Here is a 20,229-nt window from a genome sequence, read left to right on the forward strand (position 1 = left end):
GAAAGAAATTAATACTTTTATTCAGCAAGGATGTGTGATAAAAAGTGTTTTTGTTGTTGTTTTTCTTTTATTTTGAGTTTTCAATAAATCTTTATTCATTAATGAATCCTGGAAAAGTATCACAAGTTCCAAAAATTATTAAGCAGCACAACTGTTTCCAACATTGATAATAAATCATCATATTAGAATGATTTCTGAAGGATCACGTGACACTGAAGACTGGAGTAACGATGCTGAAAATATTTTAAAGTGTATTAAAATAGAAAACCATTATTTTAAATTGTAATAATATTTTTTTTTTTGTATTTTTGATCAATAAATACAGGCTTGATGAGCAGAAGAGACTTTCAAAAACATAAAAAAATGTTATATAGCCTAATGAGTAGACCATAAAACTGCTCATATGTTTTCTTAACATTTTATGATGGTTAAGCACCTCATTTCACTGACAATTAGTTGTGTCATCATTGACTAAGAGTTGCAGGCCTTATTTTCTGCCCTATTTCTGCCGTCTCTTACACACACACACACACACACAGGGTGTCAGGCACAGGCTTGTACGCTCCTTGAGATTTATGATGTGTGTGTGTGTTCACCTCGTCATGTTTGCAGACCGTTCACTGAGGAGATCTATCGGCAGAGGAGCCAGCGCTGCAAGCACAAATAAAGACGGAGCGCGCTTGTGTAAAGATGACACCCAGATTCCCGATCCGCAGGAGCGCTGCTGACACCGCAAGCTCCTGGATGCAGACGGGTGGATATATAGCACATAGATCTTTAACACTACCGCAATGTTTAAACTTTTCTTTTAAATGCAAACTGTGAATGCAATGACAATCTTCAATTGTAATCTGTAGTTTGCTCTTCGTTGACATCACGTATCATAACCATAAATGGTTGTTTTTATTTCCTCAATCCATTCCTAATGCACGTCCAGACTGAAAGCAGCTGTTTTAGGGTCCATTTGATTCATGTTCAGAGATTGAATGTACTTTGATCTGTTTAATGTGAGGATTCAGGGTTTTCTTTCTAAAGTTGAAATAAATGGATGCTTCCTGTTTTGTCTTTCAGTATGAAAACATTCTTCTTCCTTTTCCTTCTTACTCTAATGGTACTGATCAGGGATTCACAGACATTTTTGTCAGCCGAACCCCTTAGACGTGAAATAGTCATAATATAAGTTAATATTTCACTAATTCACTAACACATTTTCATGTTCTTGGTTCTTTGGTGTCAGATAATGATCACATGACATGCAAGTAAATAGCTAAGATATTTAATGTTTTATTAGTAAGTGTTTTATATTGACTTTGTAGCTGGACCTCTTTTAATTATAATAGTGACTCAGTCCACATTACATTCACACTGGTGTTTTTAGGAACACAATCAGTTTAATCACAGAAGAATAGGACACAGGAGAAGAAAGTTCAACACTATTATTTCAGCAATAAAAACAAAAAAATGAAACACAAATGCGAATGCATATTAGTATGGTTGAGTTAGATCATTGAAGGTCAGCAGCAAAGACATTGGTTAATAAAGTGAGATTAAATACATAAAGTATATTTGGGTCATTCTGTGTCATATTAAACAAATTTCGGAAACTATTTTTGAATATGTTAATATTTTTTCTGTAGAAAGACAAACATAAATAGTGATGAAAGCCAAAATATTAAATGTCAAAGATGTATATTTACTGAGTAATCCACTATTTTGTACTATTTTTGAGCAAAATTACAGGGGTTTAAAATTGACTTTAGAAAGATGCAACATCATTATTTTATTTTCACACAGAGATTGGTAGGTCTGTTAGTAAAATCCGTTGACTTTAGCCATCTTTGTTTCATTATGCCAATGGTGACAGTTCAAAAATGGCAAAAAACACTTCTTTTGTTTTTTTGCCTCAAGTTTGCATGCCTGTAACTCAAGAAGTATTAAAGATATCTTAATATCCTTTTAGATTGACAAACTTTCCTTTTGATATCTTCATTTTAAAGGCCCTCAATGGCTTATTCCCAGAGATATGGAGATCTTAATGTGGCTCCGTGAGTAAATTGGTAAATTGTGAACATTTTCAGTGGTCAAAAACCAAATGTGGTTCACTTTGCACACAGCTGATACTTTTTGCATTTAAAGAAGAATATCTGAAGAATAAATAATGTTTAAACTAGAAATGTATCTTGTTTCCCTCTATCAAAAGAATTGCATAAAACATAACCCTCTTGAGTACCAAAAATCCACTGAAAATAGTTAATTAACTTTATCTCAAAAGTGCATTTATAAGAATCTATATTTGAATCAGTTTTAGGGATATTTAGAATATGGGATTTTGTTCATTTTAACAGCGGAGCTACCAAGATTTCAAATACGCAGCATCATAACTACACATTACCGCATTGACATCTATGAGATTAAACCATATAGGGCCTTAAAAATGAAGATTCCAAAAGAAAAGTTCCATAAGAACAAGAATCTAAAATGACATTAAGATATGTTTAACACTTCTGGAATTAAAGACATGTAAACGTTTGTTTTTGACACTCAGAGTTGTGTTGTATTCAATTGTTTTGATAGAGGGAAACAAGATACATTTGTAGTTTCCGTGTTATTTTTTCTTCAGACATTCTTCTTTAAACACTTTAACTATCAGCTGTTTAAAAAGTTACCTACATTTGGTTCTTGACCATTGAAAATGGGTAAAATTCAACAATCTGGACATATATTGAGCTTATAGAAAAATTTACTTCTTGAGTTACAGGCATGCAAACTTGAGGCAAAAAGCACAAAAAAAATGCTACTCAAGAGGGTTATGTTTTATGTAATTCTTTTGATAGAGGGAAACAAGATACATTTCTAGTTTAAACATTATTTATTCTTCAGATATTCATCTTTAAATGCAAAAAGTATAAGCTTTATAATTCTTTAAAATAAAATCAGCTGTCTGCAAAGTGACCCACATTTGGTTCTTGACAACTGAAAATGGGTAAAATTCAACAATCTGGACATAGATTCACATATTGTGCTTATAGAAAAATTATATATATTTTTAGTTTTTAACTTTCTTTAGATATTCCTCTTTAAAATAAAATCAGCTGTCTGCAAAGTGACCCACATTTGTTTTTTGACCACTGAAAATGTTCACAATTTACCAATTTACTCACGGAGCCGCATTAAGATCTCCATATCTCTGGGATTGAACCATTGAGGGCCTTTAAAATAAAGATATCAAAAGGAATGTTTTTCAAGAACCAGAATCTAAAAGGATATTAAGATATCTTTAATACTTCTTGAGTTACAGGCATGCAAACTTGAGGCAAAAAGCACAAAAAATGCTACTCAAGAGGGTTATGTTTTATGTAATTCTTTTGATAGAGGGAAACAAGATACATTTCTAGTTTAAACATTATTTATTCTTCAGATATTCATCTTTAAATGCAAAAAGTATAAGCTTTATAATTCTTTAAAATAAAATCAGCTGTCTGCAAAGTGACCCACATTTGGTTTTTGACAACTGAAAATGTTCACAATTTACCAATTTACTCACGGAGCCACATTAAGATCTCCATATCTCTGGGAATAAGCCATTGAGGGCCTTCGAAATGAAGATATCAAAAGGAAAGTTTGTCAAGAACCAGAATCTAAAAGAATATTAAGATATCTTTAATACTTCTTGAGTTACAGGCTTGCAAACTTGAGGCAAAAAGCACAAAAAGTGCTTTTTGCCATTTTTGAACTGTCACCATTGGCATATAATGAAACAAAGATTGCTAAAGTCAACAGATTTTACTAATAGACCTACCAATCTCTGTGTGAAAATAAAATAATGATGCTCCATCTTTCTAAAGTCATTTTTAAACCGCTCTAATTTGGCTCCAAATCTCAGGTGAAAATGGTCATTTTGACCCCCTCTACAAAATAGTGGATTACTCAGTAAATATACATCTGTGACATTTAATATTTTGGCTTTCATCACTATTTATGTTTGTCTTTCTACAGAAAAAAAAAAAAAAAATTAACAAAATCAAAAATGTTGAGCCGGGGACCTCTGATTGAGTTGACACGGAATGACCCATTTGTGTTATTTATTTACTATAATTAATAATTGCAGGTTTGTGTAATATTCTGAGTTTGCATTTCACTGTTTTTATTCATTTTGAGCAATTCTGAATCTGTTGTAGTGCAAATGAGATGAGTAAATGGCATGCATGCTCACATTTAGTCTAGAACTACAAAACAAAAGTAATTCAGATATGTTGGTGTAAATTTAGTAGTAAGTAAGCATTACTGTACTAGTTACTTGAAAAAAGGAATTAGATTGTAATGCATTACTCCCAACACTGTTTAAGACTAAAAACTTAATTCTGAAAAACTTGACCCATTTAGGCCTATAAAAACAATGTGTATATGGAGTTTCCATGCTTATGTTGTTTATACTAAGAACACATTTATAAACATTTACACAGAAATTTGTTCTGTGTTATAAGAATTGTTTCTATTTAATACATGTAGTTTACAGCTTTTTGGCAGTGGAATGGTGTAGTTAAAGCATTCACCAGCAGGGGTGCAACACTTTATATTGAAGGTCCACTACTAACTATAAGTAACTTTGCAAGTACATGTCAACTAGCAGTCATTAGTGTATAAGTAGACTGTCTGATTAATATCTGCTGACACTTTATTTTGATGCTCCCAACAGATACTGACTATAAGTAACTTTGCAAGTACATGTAAACTTATTCTAATAACTGTAAACTGTCAGTCTAATAATACTCTGAGTTAGTTGACATGTAGTTTCAAAGTTACTTATAGTTAGTAGAATGTCTAAATAAAGTGTAACCTCACAGTTTGACATGTTAACCAGTCAACCTTTTACCTCTTGACCAAGCCAAAGGTCTACTGTTACATAAAAACAGACTCAAAGATTTTGGGGTTGCTTTAGCCCTAAAGGATCAAATGAGCCGTCTGCTATTTGACGTCGTCAGCATGATAACGCAACCGAATCAATCTGCTTGAACCTCGTGCGGATCTCAGACGTCATATCTCTGCTTGACAATCTCTCTAAGAAAATATTACACATGGAGATGTTACGTAATACAGGCTCCAGATCAGACTGTGTTTCAAAAAACAAAGTAATCAATCCATTTATTTTTGCTCTGTGCCCAAAAATCGTTTTCTGAATTTCTTGTTATATACAATGGAAGAAAAGGGATCCGTATAATATATCCATTTGCATGCAACAATATTTAATGTTGTTGTTATCGGGTTTCCTGCCAAACCCGCTCTGTGTTGGCTTACGGTTTGTTTTTGGTTCTTTTATGAACTGGACTGGCTTATCTAGGCTTGAGGAATAGAAATGCATCCAATTTTATGCTTTGTTTCTTCTTTAATTTATGCTGTAATAACTTTTCTCTTCCTCTGTTCCAGTTCCTTTTCATTCATGTAAACTATAATATTTGACCTCTGAGTCCTCCTCATCATTCAGCTCAGAAGAGTGTCTAGATACGATATAGAGTTTCCTGTGCTGCTCAGTCTCCCACGCCATGACAAAACAAAGCATATTTCACCCGAGTTGTGAAATTGCAGTCATTGCAAAGAGTTAAAAGCTAAACAATGTTCTTTTGCATTGTTTTTTATTGGCTTCACACAAAAACGAACTGCAAGACCAGTGCAGATTCATGCAGAAATGAGCCAGTTTTAAGATGAATCGATCAAAATGACTCACAAAGACCTGCATAGTTTGAATCATTTTAATGAGCAACTCACAGAATTATTATATAATAACCTTCATTATTATATAACAACCTAATCAACCTTCATCAATTTTGATAACTTGTTTTGTGTTATACCTTGTGAAAACGAAATACACTTTAGCATACTTTAAAGAGTACTAATTAAAAATTAAAAATAGGGATAACACTTTAGGGTGTAATTCTCACTGTTAAAGGGGTCATGAACTGCGTTGTTTTATGTTTCCTGGGGTGCATTTATAATGTAAGTATCCTTTTTACATCAAAAATGGTCATAATTTAGAAATAAAAGGCATTTTTCCTGATTTTATCCTCTGATTTGAACGCTCTGTTTTAAGGGGCGTGTCTGCTGTGAGACTTCAGTGTAAACGGCCACTTGGCTGACATCTTTCCATCTGAAATAGCCAAGTATTACTCTCTCGAAAACTTTCAGCACATTTTTACTATTACAGCTCTCAAGTTTAACTAATTGTGAAAAGTGTTGCATTACATTTAGATCTATGGCTTATATTCAGATCGTGGCATGAAAGGTTGCAGTGATGAACATTGTAGTCGATCACAGACATGAAAGCAGTGATCTCGTCATTGCAACTCAATTTCTGCACACTAATGAATGCTTTCATCATAACTAACAGTGCAAACTCGATGTAAGAGATTTGTTGAATAAAATGGGAGTTTTGCCGCATGTCCAGAACTCAGTCACTGATAAACTCACGCTGTTTGATTGACAGCTCCAGCGATTGTAAAGGGAGCGTTCTTTGATCGCTTTCTATATATAATTTAATCACCGTTTAAATAACAGATTATTTTCATCCCCCTAAGAGAAATAGCATGAAGTTGAGCGTTTAGTCACTGGTTTGATTTACTGACACACAGACAAAGATCATCTGACTGTACATGAATCATTAATATCAGATCAGGCATTAGAATGAACACAGTTACTGACATGTTGTTGCATTACTGTCGAGTCCATATTGTAAAAGTCTGTTTGCACTGAAATGCGATTGATTTACCAAAGAATCCACAGTGAAATGAACCGAATACAAATAAATAAAGCTCAACTGAGACATTCACATTGTTGAAAATAAATAAGCATATTCCTGCATTAGGATCCTTTGAAAGGTAATGTTATTTTAGTCCTGTATCGCTCTTCTCTCCTCCTCATCTCACTAACACACCAGAGGGTGGAGCTAACATTGCAATTCTTCTATTCTATTCTTCTACATTTCTTCTATTTTTTTTTTTTTTAATTTTACGATTTTAATAAAGTGTATTTAAATAAAAATAACATGTTACAAAAGCATTTCCAGGTGGGTCTTTTTCCATGCAGCTACAATGAACTGGTTTTCTTAAGAGCGTTATACAGACAGTAAAGGTCAGTTATATGACTGCACTGACACTTTCTTGCACTCGCATTCATCCCCCTCTCTCTCTCCTTACACACTTTGCCCTCATCCTCTAATGAACTCTTATGGATTAAATTACAGCGACATTGACATACATACATAAATGCATACTAACAAACAAACCTCTCAGGGTCATCATAAATGTCAGGGCTCAGGTCTGAACGTTTGATCGTGCAGGACTGTAGGAATAATGACTGCTGCAAGCTCCTACATATTTTATTAGTCATTTAGCCTTATTCAGACCACTTATCAAGTCAAATTCCTGGGAAAAGCAATTTGAAACTCAATTGCAATGCATTTAAAACCATTAACTCTGAATCATGACTTAACCCCTTTTAGTCCATAAAATCAATGTGTATGATAATTTTTCAATATAATAATACACAGAAACAACATGCATTCATTTCAAGGATTAGTTCACTTCAGAATTAAAATTTCCTGATCTTTCCTCACCCCCATGCCATCCAAGATGTTCATGTCTTTCTTAAGACAAGTTAATAAATTAAGGTTTTTGAGGAAAAGTTAAGGTTTTTTCTCCATATAGTGGACTTCACTGGGGTTCAACGGGTTGAAGGTCCAAATGTCAGTTTCAGTGCAGCTTCAAAGAGCTCTACATGATCCCAGACGAGGAATAAGAGTCTTATCTAGAGAAACCATCGGACATTTTCTTGAATGTATGTTAAAATGTAATTTATTCCTGTGATCAAAGCTGCATTTTCAGCATCATTACTCCAGTCTTCTGTGTCACATGATCCTTCAGAAATCATTCTAATATGATGATTTGCTCCTCAATGTATCATACAGTACAGTCCAAAAGTTTGGAACCACTAAGATTTTTAATGTTTTTAAAAGAAGTTTCGTCTGCTCACCAAGGCTACATTTATTTAATTAAAAATACAGTAAAAAAACAGTAATATTGTGAAATATTATTACAATTTAAAATAACTGTGTACTATTTAAATATATTTGACAAAGTAATTTATTCCTGTGATGCAAAGCTGAATTTTCAGCATCGTTACTCCAGTCTTCAGTGTCACATGATCCTTCAGAAATCATTCTAATATGCTGATTTGCAGCTCAATAAACATTTATGATTATTTTCAATGTTGAAAACAGTTGTGTACTTTTTTTTCCAGGATTCCTTGATGAATAGAAAGTTCAAAAGAACAGCATTTATCTGAAATACAAAGCTTCTGTAGCATTATACACTACCGTTCAAAAGTTTGGGGTCAGTAAGAATTTTTATTTTTATTTTTTTGAAAAGAAATTAAAGAAATGAATACTTTTATTCAGCAAGGATGCATTAAATCAATCAAAAGTGGCAGTAAAGACATTTATAATGTTACAAAAGATTAGATTTCAGATAAACACTGTTCTTTTGAACTTTCTATTCATCAAATAATCCTGAAAAAAAATATTGTACACAAATATTTTGTACAATTGTACACATTAAATGTTTCTTGAGCAGCAGATCAGCATATTAGAATGATTTCTGAAGGATCATGTGACACTGAAGACTGGAGTAATGATGCTGAAAATTCAGCTTTGCATCACAGGAATAAATTACTTTGTGAAATATATTCAAATAGAAAACAGTTATTTTAAATTGTAATAATATTTCACAATATTACTGTTTTTTGCTGTATTTTTAATTAAATAAATGTAGCCTTGGTGAGCAGACGAAACTTCTTTTAAAAACATTAAAAATCTTAGTGGTTCCAAACTTTTGGACTGTACTGTATATATATTATAGAGTTTTCCTTTTATGTTCAGTGGAAGTAAGACAGTCACTGGTTTGGACGACATGATTGAAATGTTAATTTTAAGAGGAGTCCAGATAATGACCCTCAAAAAGCACATCTTCAGCATTCAACTCGAAAATGCCCTTAATCTATACACAAAGATCTTAAACTTCATTGTTGAGTATGAAACAGCATACCTAAACCCTCTCTAATGAGAAACGAATGAGAAATGCTTCTGATTCCAGTGTAGATGAGTGCAGCACTCCACAGGCTTTTGGACGCATCGTTTGAATGTCGAGTTGTAGAAATATTCAGAGTTCTCTCTGGTTGTAAAGGTCATTATCACTCAGTGCTCATCATGGACATCCAGAAAGTGTGTTGGTTTATAGGGGTCCTATTTGCACAGTTTGTTTCTCTCTTTCTCTCATTTATGGCCCTTCTTCTGTGTGTCGTGCATTGGCTTTCATCCATTCTGTACTTTGAAACAGAACCATGGCTGCTGTTTAAGGCCAAGTCTTTGAGGGCGATGGAAACGATGGCAGATGCATGCTGGTATTTCTCTCTCTCCACACTTTTGTTTCACTCCTGTAATGAGCCGAAGCTGTGTGCATTTCCATTCCAGGTTTTTATGCTCCTTTGGTTTTTTTGTCACTCCTGTTTCAAAGAAAAGCTCATTATAATCACCTGCTTTTTCAGTTGCTCTACTGTTGCATCGAATTCTCATTTCACGCTCTGAAACTTTCAGCTTTGAGGCTGTTTCGCTAGTCTGTATAACGCTCTTAATGATATCCTTAATCTGTGACCTGTGGCTGTATGTGAAGAAAACAACTGCAAAAGATAAAGAGCTCTGTCAGGACAGGACCAGGGTTTTGAGTGGGTGCAGATGCAAGGATAATTTTCTATTAAAATAAATGCTTTAAATGTTCATGATTCTCAAACATTCTGTTCCTACAAAGTAGATTATGGGGAACACTTCAGAATAAGGTCCCATTAGTTAAAGTGCCCTATTGTGCTATTTTAAAAGGTCCTGATTTTGTTTTGGTGTCTCCTATAAAATAGGTAATAGACAAGGTCAAAAACACTTTAACTCTCTGGGCCTCTTCAGTCAAAAATTTTATGTTTTTAATTATTTTATTTTTTTTGCTTCACCAGAATGGGATGAAACTTGGTGACCTTTGTCACATTAGTGAACACACAAAAAAATCATGGACATGATTTGGATATGTTAAAGGGTCGAAAAAAAAGTCACACTTGGCTCCTTCACAGTCAAAAATGACAGACATAGGAAATGAATGGGAAATATGAAAAAATACGAAAAATCTGAGAATCTTTTGGTGGTACAAACTACAAATCAACCACTGTGCAGAAATGAAGGGGTGACACTATAAAATGCCAATTCAAAACAGATTAAAAAACTGACACTTCAAATCAGCATTTCAAACAAAAACAAATCTAAACCTTGACAAAAGTAGTCTTTGAGAATATGAATCCAAATCCACAACTTAAGTATAAGTATAAATTATACTTATATATATATAAGTATAAATTATATTTATACTTATACTTAAGTATAAGTCCAAATCCACAACTTAATAAAAATAAGTATTTATGTCTAAAAACCACTAGAGAATTTATAAGCCACGTTTTATAGAACTAGGAATCTAGTGTTACACCATGGCATTACATAAGTTTTGCTTTTTACTCCCATCAGATGACACTAATCTACCTTTAAAAATTGGATTTCAAATGCCTTGTTTCTATTTTAACATGGAAAACTGTTTTAATTTAAAAAAAAATAATTTTAAAATAGCCTGTATTACAAAAAATAAGTGTAATATTTTCAATGGGGAAAAATATAATAAAAATGTTATAAATATTGCATATATCATAAAACCCTTAAAATTCTAAAAATAATTAAAAAATATTATTAAACAAAAATATATTACTTGTTTTTTGTCCTGGAAAAACATTACATTTCAAGGCTTTGGTCACTTTTGACGGTGAAGGAGCCGAGTGTGAACCCTAAATGAACAGGACCTGGGTAATTTTCTCATAATATATACTGCAGCATCACTTCTCAGTCTCTCTAAACCCTGCCTTCCCATGAGGCTCCTCTGCTCTGATTGAACGAAAAGGTCCATTAGTGTATCTGAATTCCTATTTCTATTTGAAGTGCATCACACTGGATTCACAGCACAGAAAACAGCATCTTCTTGACATGAACAAGACGAATCAAACTCTTCTAGTTTTACAATGTAGCTTGAACAAAGATTTAGTAGGACGAGCAAGTTATCTTATCTTGTGTAATCTAATCAAGAATGCTCTAAGCATGTTGCTAACAAAAGTTGTTTTGTTTACCTTTTTTAGATGCTCAAGTATTTGTCCAAAACTTGTTCTAACTTTCCAAATTGAGTTATCTGAACAAACCATTTTACATTGAACAATGTTCTGCCTGTTCCCTGCATGCATTGCAGCTTGCTCAAATTAAGTGGCCAATATTATTAAATTATTGTAGTTAGCTTTGAAAATCCAACAGAATGAGAGAACATGCTTGTTAAATGCTAAACAATCTTAAGTTGCCTTGACAAGAAATTTTGAGTTTAAAAGACTACCTGTTTCTCATTAAATGAAAAGGGCATTTAAGTTTACTTTCAGTTATGTAACTGAAAGTGAGACTGGACTTACTGATGACTAGTTTTAGGAATAATGGGAGATGTATGGAGTCCCACAAATTTCATGCAAAAATAGTAGGCCAAGTTGTGCGCTTAATTTAGGAAAACAAGGGAACAAAATAGTAAATCGTGTGCACAATTTAGCAAATCGGAGAACTAAATAGTAAATTGTGCGCACGATGTAGCAAATTGAGGGAACTAAATAGTAAATCGTGTGCACGATTTAGCAAATTGAGGGAACTAAGTAGTAAATCGCGCGCATGATTTAGCAAATCGAGGGATCGAAATAGTAAATCACGTGCACGATTTAGCAAATCGAGGGAACTAAGTAGTAAATCGCGCGCACGATTTAGCAAATCGAGGGAACAAAATAGTAAATCACGTGCACGATTTAGCAAATCGAGGGAACTAAGTAGTAAATCGCGCGCACGATTTAGCAAATCGAGGGAACTAAGTAGTAAATCGCGCGCACGATTTAGCAAATCGAGGGAACAAAATAGTAAATCACGTGCACGATTTAGCAAATCGAGGGAACTAAGTAGTAAATCGCGCGCACGATTTAGCAAATCGAGGGAACTAAATAGTCAATTGCGTGCACGATTTAGCAAATTAGAGGGAACAAAATAGTAAATCGCACGCACGATTTAGCAAATCGAGGGAACAAAATAGTAAATCGCGCGCACGATTTAGCAAATCGAGGGAACTAAATAGTAAATCGTGCGCAAGATTTAGCAAATTGAGGGAACTAAGTAGTAAATCGCATGCACGATTTAGCAAATCGAGGGATCGAAATAGTAAATCACGTGCACGATTTAGCAAATCGAGGGAACTAAGTAGTAAATCGCGCGCACGATTTAGCAAATCGAGGGAACTAAGTAGTAAATCGCGCGCACGATTTAGCAAATCGAGGGAACAAAATAGTAAATCACGTGCACGATTTAGCAAATCGAGGGAACTAAGTAGTAAATCGCGCGCACGATTTAGCAAATCGAGGGAACTAAATAGTCAATTGCGTGCACGATTTAGCAAATTAGAGGGAACAAAATAGTAAATCGCACGCACGATTTAGCAAATCGAGGGAACAAAATAGTAAATCGCGCGCACGATTTAGCAAATCGAGGGAACTAAATAGTAAATCGTGCGCAAGATTTAGCAAATTGAGGGAACTAAGTAGTAAATCGCATGCACGATTTAGCAAATCGAGGGATCGAAATAGTAAATCACGTGCACGATTTAGCAAATCGAGGGAACTAAGTAGTAAATCGCGCGCACGATTTAGCAAATCGAGGGAACAAAATAGTAAATCACGTGCACGATTTAGCAAATCGAGGGAACTAAGTAGTAAATCGCGCGCACGATTTAGCAAATCGAGGGAACAAAATAGTAAATCGCGCGCACGATTTAGCAAATCGAGGGAACTAAATAGTAAATCGCGCGCACGATTTAGCAAATTAGAGAGAACGAAATAGTAACGCACGATTTAGCAAATTGAGGGAACTAAATAGTAAATTGCGCGCACGATTTAGCAAATGGAGGGAACTAAATAGTAAATCGCGCGCACGATTTAGCAAATTGAGGGAACTAAGTAGTAAATCGCGCGCACGATTTAGCAAATCGAGGGAACAAAATAGTAAATCGCGCGCACGATTTAGCAAATCGAGGGAACTAAATAGTAAATCGCGCGCACGATTTAGCAAATTAGAGAGAACGAAATAGTAACGCACGATTTAGCAAATTGAGGGAACTAAATAGTAAATTGCGCGCACGATTTAGCAAATGGAGGGAACTAAATAGTAAATCGTGTGCACGATTTAGCAAATTGAAGGAACTAAATAGTAAATCGCGCGCACGATTTAGCAAATCGAGGGATCGAAATAGTAAATCGCACGCACGATTTAGCAAATCGAGGGAACTAAATAGTCAATTGCGTGCACGATTTAGCAAATTAGAGGGAACAAAATAGTAAATCGCACGCACGATTTAGCAAATCGAGGGAACAAAATAGTAAATCGCGCGCACGATTTAGCAAATCGAGGGAACTAAATAGTAAATCGTGCGCAAGATTTAGCAAATCGAGGGAACTAAATAGTAAATCGTGCGCAAGATTTAGCAAATCGAGGGATCGAAATAGTAAATCGCACACACGATTTAGCAAATCGAGGGAACAAAATAGTAAATCGCGCGCACGATTTAGCAAATCGAGGGAACTAAATAGTAAATCGTGCGCAAGATTTAGCAAATCGAGGGAACTAAATAGTAAATCACGCGCACGATTTAGCAAATTAGAGGGAACAAAATAGTAAATCGCGCGCACGATTTAGCAAATCGAGGGAACTAAATAGTAAATCGTGCGCACGATTTAGCAAATCGAGGGAACTAAATAGTAAATCGCGTGCACGATTTAGCAAATCGAGGGAACAAAATAGTAAAAAGCGCGCACGATTTAGCAAATCGAGGGAACTAAATAGTAAATCGCGCGCACGATTTAGCAAATTAGAGGGAACGAAATAGTAAATTGCGTGCACGATTTAGCAAATCGAGGGATCGAAATAGTAAATCGCACGCACGATTCAGCAAATCGAGCTAACTAAATAGTAAATTGCGCGCACGATCTAGCAAATCAAGGGAACGAAATAGTAACGCGTGCACGATTTAGCAAATGGTGGGAACTAAATAGTAAATCCCGCGCACGATTTAGCAAATTGAGGGAACTAAGTAGTAAATCGCGTGCACGATTTAGCAAATTGAGGGATCGAAATAGTAAATCGCACGCACGATTTAGCAAATCGAGGGAACAAAATAGTAAATCGCGCGCATGATTTAGAAAATCGAGGGAACTAAATAGTAAATCGTGCGCACAATTTAGCAAATCGAGGGAACTAAATAGTAAATCACGCACGATTTAGCAAATTAGAGGGAACGAAATAGTAAATCGCGCGCACAATTTAGCAAATTAGAGGGAACGAAATAGTAAATCGCGCGCACAATTTAGCAAATTAGAGGGAACGAAATAGTAAATTGCGTGCACAATTTAGCAAATTGAGGGAACTAAATAGTAAATCGCATGGACGATTTAGCAAATTGAGGGAACTAAGTAGTAAATCGCGCGCACGGGCCTCCATTGTCGCTGTAGCTTGCATGTGTTCTGCTCTGTTCTATTTATGCAGATTTTCTTTGACTACCTTGTGAATCGATGCTCCCAGGGCATGGTTGCCACCTTGTGGATGAACTAATTACTGCAAAAAAAAAAAAAAAAAATTAAATGCGCATGTGCATGTACAATTACAGAAATCCGGCAGTGAGTGTACAGTACACGCATACTGTTCTGATGACGAAATTCGCATTACGCGCACTGTACGCTGACCCTCGCATAGGTATTAAAAGTGAAGTATATTTTGGACTTTATGCCGCCCCATCACACGTTTTTTTTTTATGCACAGCGAGGAATTTATTCCTTATTGCTGAGTTCACACTGCACGATTTTAGCCCCGATTTCACTCGCTGACAGATTTTGTGAAATTGCTGACAAATGCCCAAAATCTGAGGAAAAAACATTTTTTTCTTATTGGATAAAACATTTTTCTGACTCAAACAAGCACATACATTTTAATGCACGTTTTTAGAATGTATGTGCATCTTGGTGTTTCCATCCAGCAGTTTTTGATACGATATACCAAAATGTGCATAAAAATAGGTCGATGAATACTTAGGCCTATAGCGACTCCATTTATCAGCACTTTGATATATGACACTTTGCAGAGCTTCTACATTCACAAACAGCTGTTTTACACATGAAAGGTAATATCTGAAACAAACATAATAGAAGCATTAATTTCAGTAACAATATTAGCAATATATTTGTTACATGATTTAATTATTGTTGCTCATGTTAGCTCAGGTCCATTATATTACCAGATACAACTTTTGATTTTAATAATGTGTTAGTAAATGTTGAAATTAACATAAACTAAGATGCTTTAGAAGTATTTTTTCTTTTTTTTTTCATTGTTAGTTTGTGTTAATATTAACAAATGCAACCATATTGTAAAGTGTTACCAGATCATTTAAGGTATAAGTGCACTGTCTCGGTGAAAAGTAGGCTAATACACACCTTCAGGTGTCATAAAGCGGCCGCGTTCAGTTCGACCTGCACTCATTCTCTTTAATTCAGCGTTTCGGAGTCAAGTATTCCGCTCATATAACTTTCTTATGTGTAAACTACTTTCTTATGCTGCTTAGAAACAGCCCACGGTAATGCCTCCGTTTGTGTTTTAGTTGTCGTGCGAGGTTGTGTGTGAAAGAGAGAGAGAGAGAGAGAGAGAGAGAGAGAGAGTCTCTGCAATACTTCAAAGAAACCTGCCTCACTACAAAATGAATGCTTTTTAGTATAGCAAAGGTGTTTTATTGATTTATTGAGAGAGGAAGAGTTTTAATGAATTTTGGACTACATTTGTTCATTTTACCTGACAGCTTAACCAGTTCCTTTGTGTTTTTTTCTAGCTCTTCTGCTGTAATAGATTGTAAGGCTCTTTGAAACAGCTGACATGATTTGAAACTTTAATGCGGTCAAGACCTGGAGAAAAAAAAAAAAAAGATAATCAACGACGCCCTAAAACGTCTGTCAGCCAATCAGAAACAAGAATTCCAGAGCGCGCTGGTATAAATGCGTCGTGCTGGCGTTCCTCAGATCAACACTTGCGCCGCGGTGTGGCGTTGCGCGGGCGCGCGCTTCTGTACTAGATAGACTGCAGCCTGTAAAAGAAAACATGAGCTCCCGTACAACCACTGGACCCTATCGAAATCACTTTTTTGTTTTTAGTAATACTCTCACATTCGGATCAAAATTATTTCAATCCAGTCATTTCGTCTCTATCCGTTTCCAAATTTATGATCAAGTGTAAACATTAGCAATACAGAACCACGTATACATGATCAATATCATCACTACACTGCACTTTAAAGCTTTAGTTTAAAAGATTGTTGCATTTAAAGGGGAAAAAAAGCAGCAGAACATGCCAAAAAATTTGATGTTACAATCCTATTTTATATTTCAATGAATTAGGCGTAGTAAACAACCTATTCGAACTATTAAATCTCAGTTGTTACTGTGAAATGTAGTGATAAATAACTAATACAATGGAAAGTCACATGACCTAGTCTATGTGGTCACTAATAACACTAAATAGGCCTACTATCAGAGGCATGAAGCAGGCTAAATAACATAAACATTAGCGTGAAACACCTCAATGTATACACAACTGAGCAATAAAAAGAAATCTGAGCAAATGTGGTGCTTCGTGAAGGGAATTCTTCGAAGTAATAAAAAATAATAAAAGCATCATTCTAACAATATTTTTAAAATACAAATATGCATATGACATAAAATCATCATTTTAACAATATTTTACAGTACATGTATGCCTATGACATAAAAGCATTATTTTAAACATTTTACAGTACAAATAGCCTGTGCATACTGACCTCTACAAAACAAAATTTACAGTACATTACAGTTAAATGACATATTGTTTTTTTTTAAATAGGTAACTTGATACACGGCGTGGAAGTACTTTTCCTCTCAGCAAATGTTCCTGGTATTAGCTGCACCAGAAAGCTCTGATCCACACAAACTGACGCATCAGTCACTCAGCGGTGACGCGCACGGGAGGAGGAGCGCGAGCGCGTTTAAATAGCCGCTCTCCATCGTTAAAAGGTTCAGAAGCAGCAACTGCAAACTAAGAAACAACCAGCTATTCTTTACCACTCCGACTCAAAACCACACGCGCATAAAAACATGATTAAGAAAATGAGTCCTTCAGAGAATGAGTTTGACATCCCTGCGAAGAACTGCTACAGGATGGTCATTCTCGGATCCACAAAAGTTGGGAAAACGGCGATAGTGTCCCGCTTTCTGAACGGACGCTTTGAGGAGCAATACACGCCGACCATAGAGGACTTTCACAGGAAACTCTACAGCATCAAAGGAGATGTGTATCAGCTGGACATTTTGGATACTTCAGGGAATCATCCGTTCCCAGCTATGAGGAGACTGTCTATTCTGACAGGTAAATATCAGACTATATAATCTCATTAAATAAAACTCAGTGTTTTACCAGCGATGCCATAGAAGAAGCATTTTTTTTTTGTTCCATAAAGAACCTTGTGAAGAGTTCTAAAAAAGAATTTTTGGAACATTTTTTAAAAATCTAAAGAACTTTTCCCACTATAAATATATATATATATATATATATTTTTGGAATGGATTTACATGCAAATAAAGAACCTTTATTATTATTTTTTTTTTTCTAACTAAACAGTAGTCTGCATTTCTAATCATTCCCCCTACTCTTTTGGCTACAGGTGACGTTTTCATCCTGGTGTTCAGTCTGGACAACCGCGAGTCGTTTCACGAGGTGCAGCGGCTCAAACAGCAGATCTACGAGACCAAGTCCTGCCTTAAAAACAAGACCAAAGAGAACGTGGACGTGCCTCTGGTCATCTGCGGGAACAAGGGCGACCGCGAGTTCTACCGCGAGGTTCAGCGCGAAGAGATCGAGCAGCTGATCGCCGGAGACGAGCAGTGCGCGTACTTCGAGATCTCCGCCAAGAGGAACACGAACGTCGACCAGATGTTTCAGAGACTCTTTGCTCTCGCCAAACTACCCAACGAGATGAGCCCGGACCTTCACCGCAAGGTTTCCGTGCAGTATTGTGACATTCTGCACAAAAAGTCTCTCAGAAACAAGAAGGTGAAGGACGGCGACGCGTACGGCATCGTTGCGCCTTTCGCGCGCCGCCCCAGCGTGCACAGTGACTTGATGTACATCAAAGAGAAGGCGATAGGAGGCGGACAGACCAAGGACAAAGAGAGATGCATCATTAGCTAAAACCGAGCCGTCCAAAGCACTGCTGCGGTCATTATGAGACGCACACGGTTGTTGTGCCTATTGCGGTGACTCCGAAAGGAGCGCGTTCGCGCCGGCGGTTGAAGTCAGTCATCGGCTTGAGCTCTCACCTCGCGACGTGGAAGCGCATGTAATGCTCGCGAGATCTCCTGTACAGAATATGGACTTTGTTCTGTTCAGTCTGAGCGCTCTGTGATGTGGCTTACAAGTATCAGCTCCATGCTTAAAAAATGTGCTTTGTTAGAACATTTGCCTTTTTGGGTGCTGAAGGGAGTTGCAATGTCAGCTGTTTACATTTTTTTTTTTTTTTTTTTGGTTAAACTTTATCACAAAGAAATCAACTTGAATGTTTTATTGCATTTGGAACAATTTTTTATTGTCAATGAATGTATATTTATTCTTCTATGTCATTGTTGAATTGAACACGTGGAAAAATAAAATTTTTTTGTCAAGAATATGCACGTTTCCTCGTTACTTTTCAAGCAGCCTAACACATTTATATATGTTCTTACAGACCTACAACTGAAAACTAGTAGCTAAATCTAAAATAGTCCAGATATATCCTTTAATACTGCACTAATCTGAAAATAACTTCAACTCAAACTTGACGCCAAGCAAAAAACAAATCTACCTGATTTAGCACATTTAAAATATGGTCTCTTCTATCTGAAAGTTTGAAGCTAAAGCACACCTTGAGTATATATGCTTCAAAACTACAGAACAACCTAAAAAAATACCTTAGGATGATCAAAAATATAGTTTTGTATGAGTATAAATATTCCAAATATATTTAAAATGTAGTAATCTAAAGAACAAAAAGCCTTCTAGGATGCACAAACTATTGTCATTTGTTGTATGCACACTTCATGCCAGCAAAAAACACTTGTAATTGATCTATTATGGCTTGCAATGAGACTCCAATACTGTCTGAGTCTGAAAAATATGGTTTCATCTATCTGCTAAAGCCCATCAAGGATAAATATTCCAGATATATTTTTTAAATCTCAAAATACCTTCTATGAGGCTCAAATAATTGTCATTTGTATGTTGTGCACAGTTGGCGCCAAGAAAGCACAGCTTGTAATTAACAAATTTGGCTTGGAACGAGGCCTCGATATTGTGTCTGCGTGCAGAATTATTAGGAAAGTTGATTTTCTGATCATATTTTTTTTTTCCAGACACATCTTACCAATTCCAAACCACATTAATCTTAATAATTACTATTAATTTTGTATTTAATCATTTATTAGTGATATATAATTGTTCATGAAGGCTGGAAATGAAAGATTCCTTATAATTATCTGGTATGTTTTCAATAAAATGAGCCAAAAAGAGATTTAACTCAGACTGAAAAGTCAAACATTATTGAATGCTCATGAGAAGGATGCCATACTAATGCAATACTAGAAACTGGACAGTGAAATGCTCATTGGGTCAGCAGGGTCAGATTAAAACAGGTGGAGAAGAAAAGACACGTTAACTGCAAAAGAATTAAGAAATAAGTGTGAAACCATCAGGAACCCTTTAGTATTTCACAACACTTCAGCTTGTGATTCTTATTAAGTGAGGTCATTTTTTAGGATTTTTTACCTAACTTAAGTCTCTGAGATCTTGACACCTCGCACTTCTGGAGACTCCAGGTAGGTTTACGTTCTGGAAAATGGTGTCGCTGGAGACTAAACTGTTCCTGATGGTTTCACTCTTAATTCTTCACCTTGATTCTTTTGCATTTAACATTAGTCTTTTCTTCTCCACCT

The 20,229-nt window shown here is 35.5% G+C and overlaps 2 protein-coding genes across 2 annotated transcripts in view; both read left to right on the forward strand.

Moving 5' to 3' along the window:
• Positions 1 to 1,079, forward strand: part of pemt (phosphatidylethanolamine N-methyltransferase) — an 87,777-nt gene extending 86,698 nt beyond the window's left edge. Inside the window, exon 7 of the mRNA XM_048170660.1 lies at positions 613 to 1,079. Within this exon, the coding sequence (XP_048026617.1) occupies positions 613 to 667 (55 nt within the window). The 3' untranslated portion in view covers positions 668 to 1,079. The remainder of the gene's footprint in view (positions 1 to 612) is intronic.
• A 16,060-nt stretch (positions 1,080 to 17,139) lies between these two features.
• rasd1 (RAS, dexamethasone-induced 1) lies at positions 17,140 to 18,797 on the forward strand. Its single transcript, XM_048171434.1, has 2 exons — positions 17,140 to 17,632; positions 17,928 to 18,797. The coding sequence occupies exons 1-2, from the start codon at positions 17,362 to 17,364 to the stop codon at positions 18,452 to 18,454; spliced, it is 798 nt and encodes a 265-aa protein (XP_048027391.1). The 5' UTR covers positions 17,140 to 17,361; the 3' UTR covers positions 18,455 to 18,797.
• Positions 18,798 to 20,229: the final 1,432 nt, after the last annotated feature.

The sequence above is a fragment of the Megalobrama amblycephala genome, linkage group LG20 (genome assembly GCF_018812025.1).
Source record: "Megalobrama amblycephala isolate DHTTF-2021 linkage group LG20, ASM1881202v1, whole genome shotgun sequence".
Classification (NCBI taxonomy): Eukaryota; Metazoa; Chordata; class Actinopteri; order Cypriniformes; family Xenocyprididae; genus Megalobrama; species Megalobrama amblycephala.

Coding starts and splice junctions, on each gene's coding strand:
- rasd1 (XM_048171434.1), top strand. CDS start 17,362: ATGATTAAGAAAATGAGTCCTTCAGAGAATGAGTTTGACATCCCTGCG. Junction 17,633..17,927: donor GAGACTGTCTATTCTGACAG/GTAAATATCAGA, acceptor TTTTGGCTACAG/GTGACGTTTTCATCCTGGTG.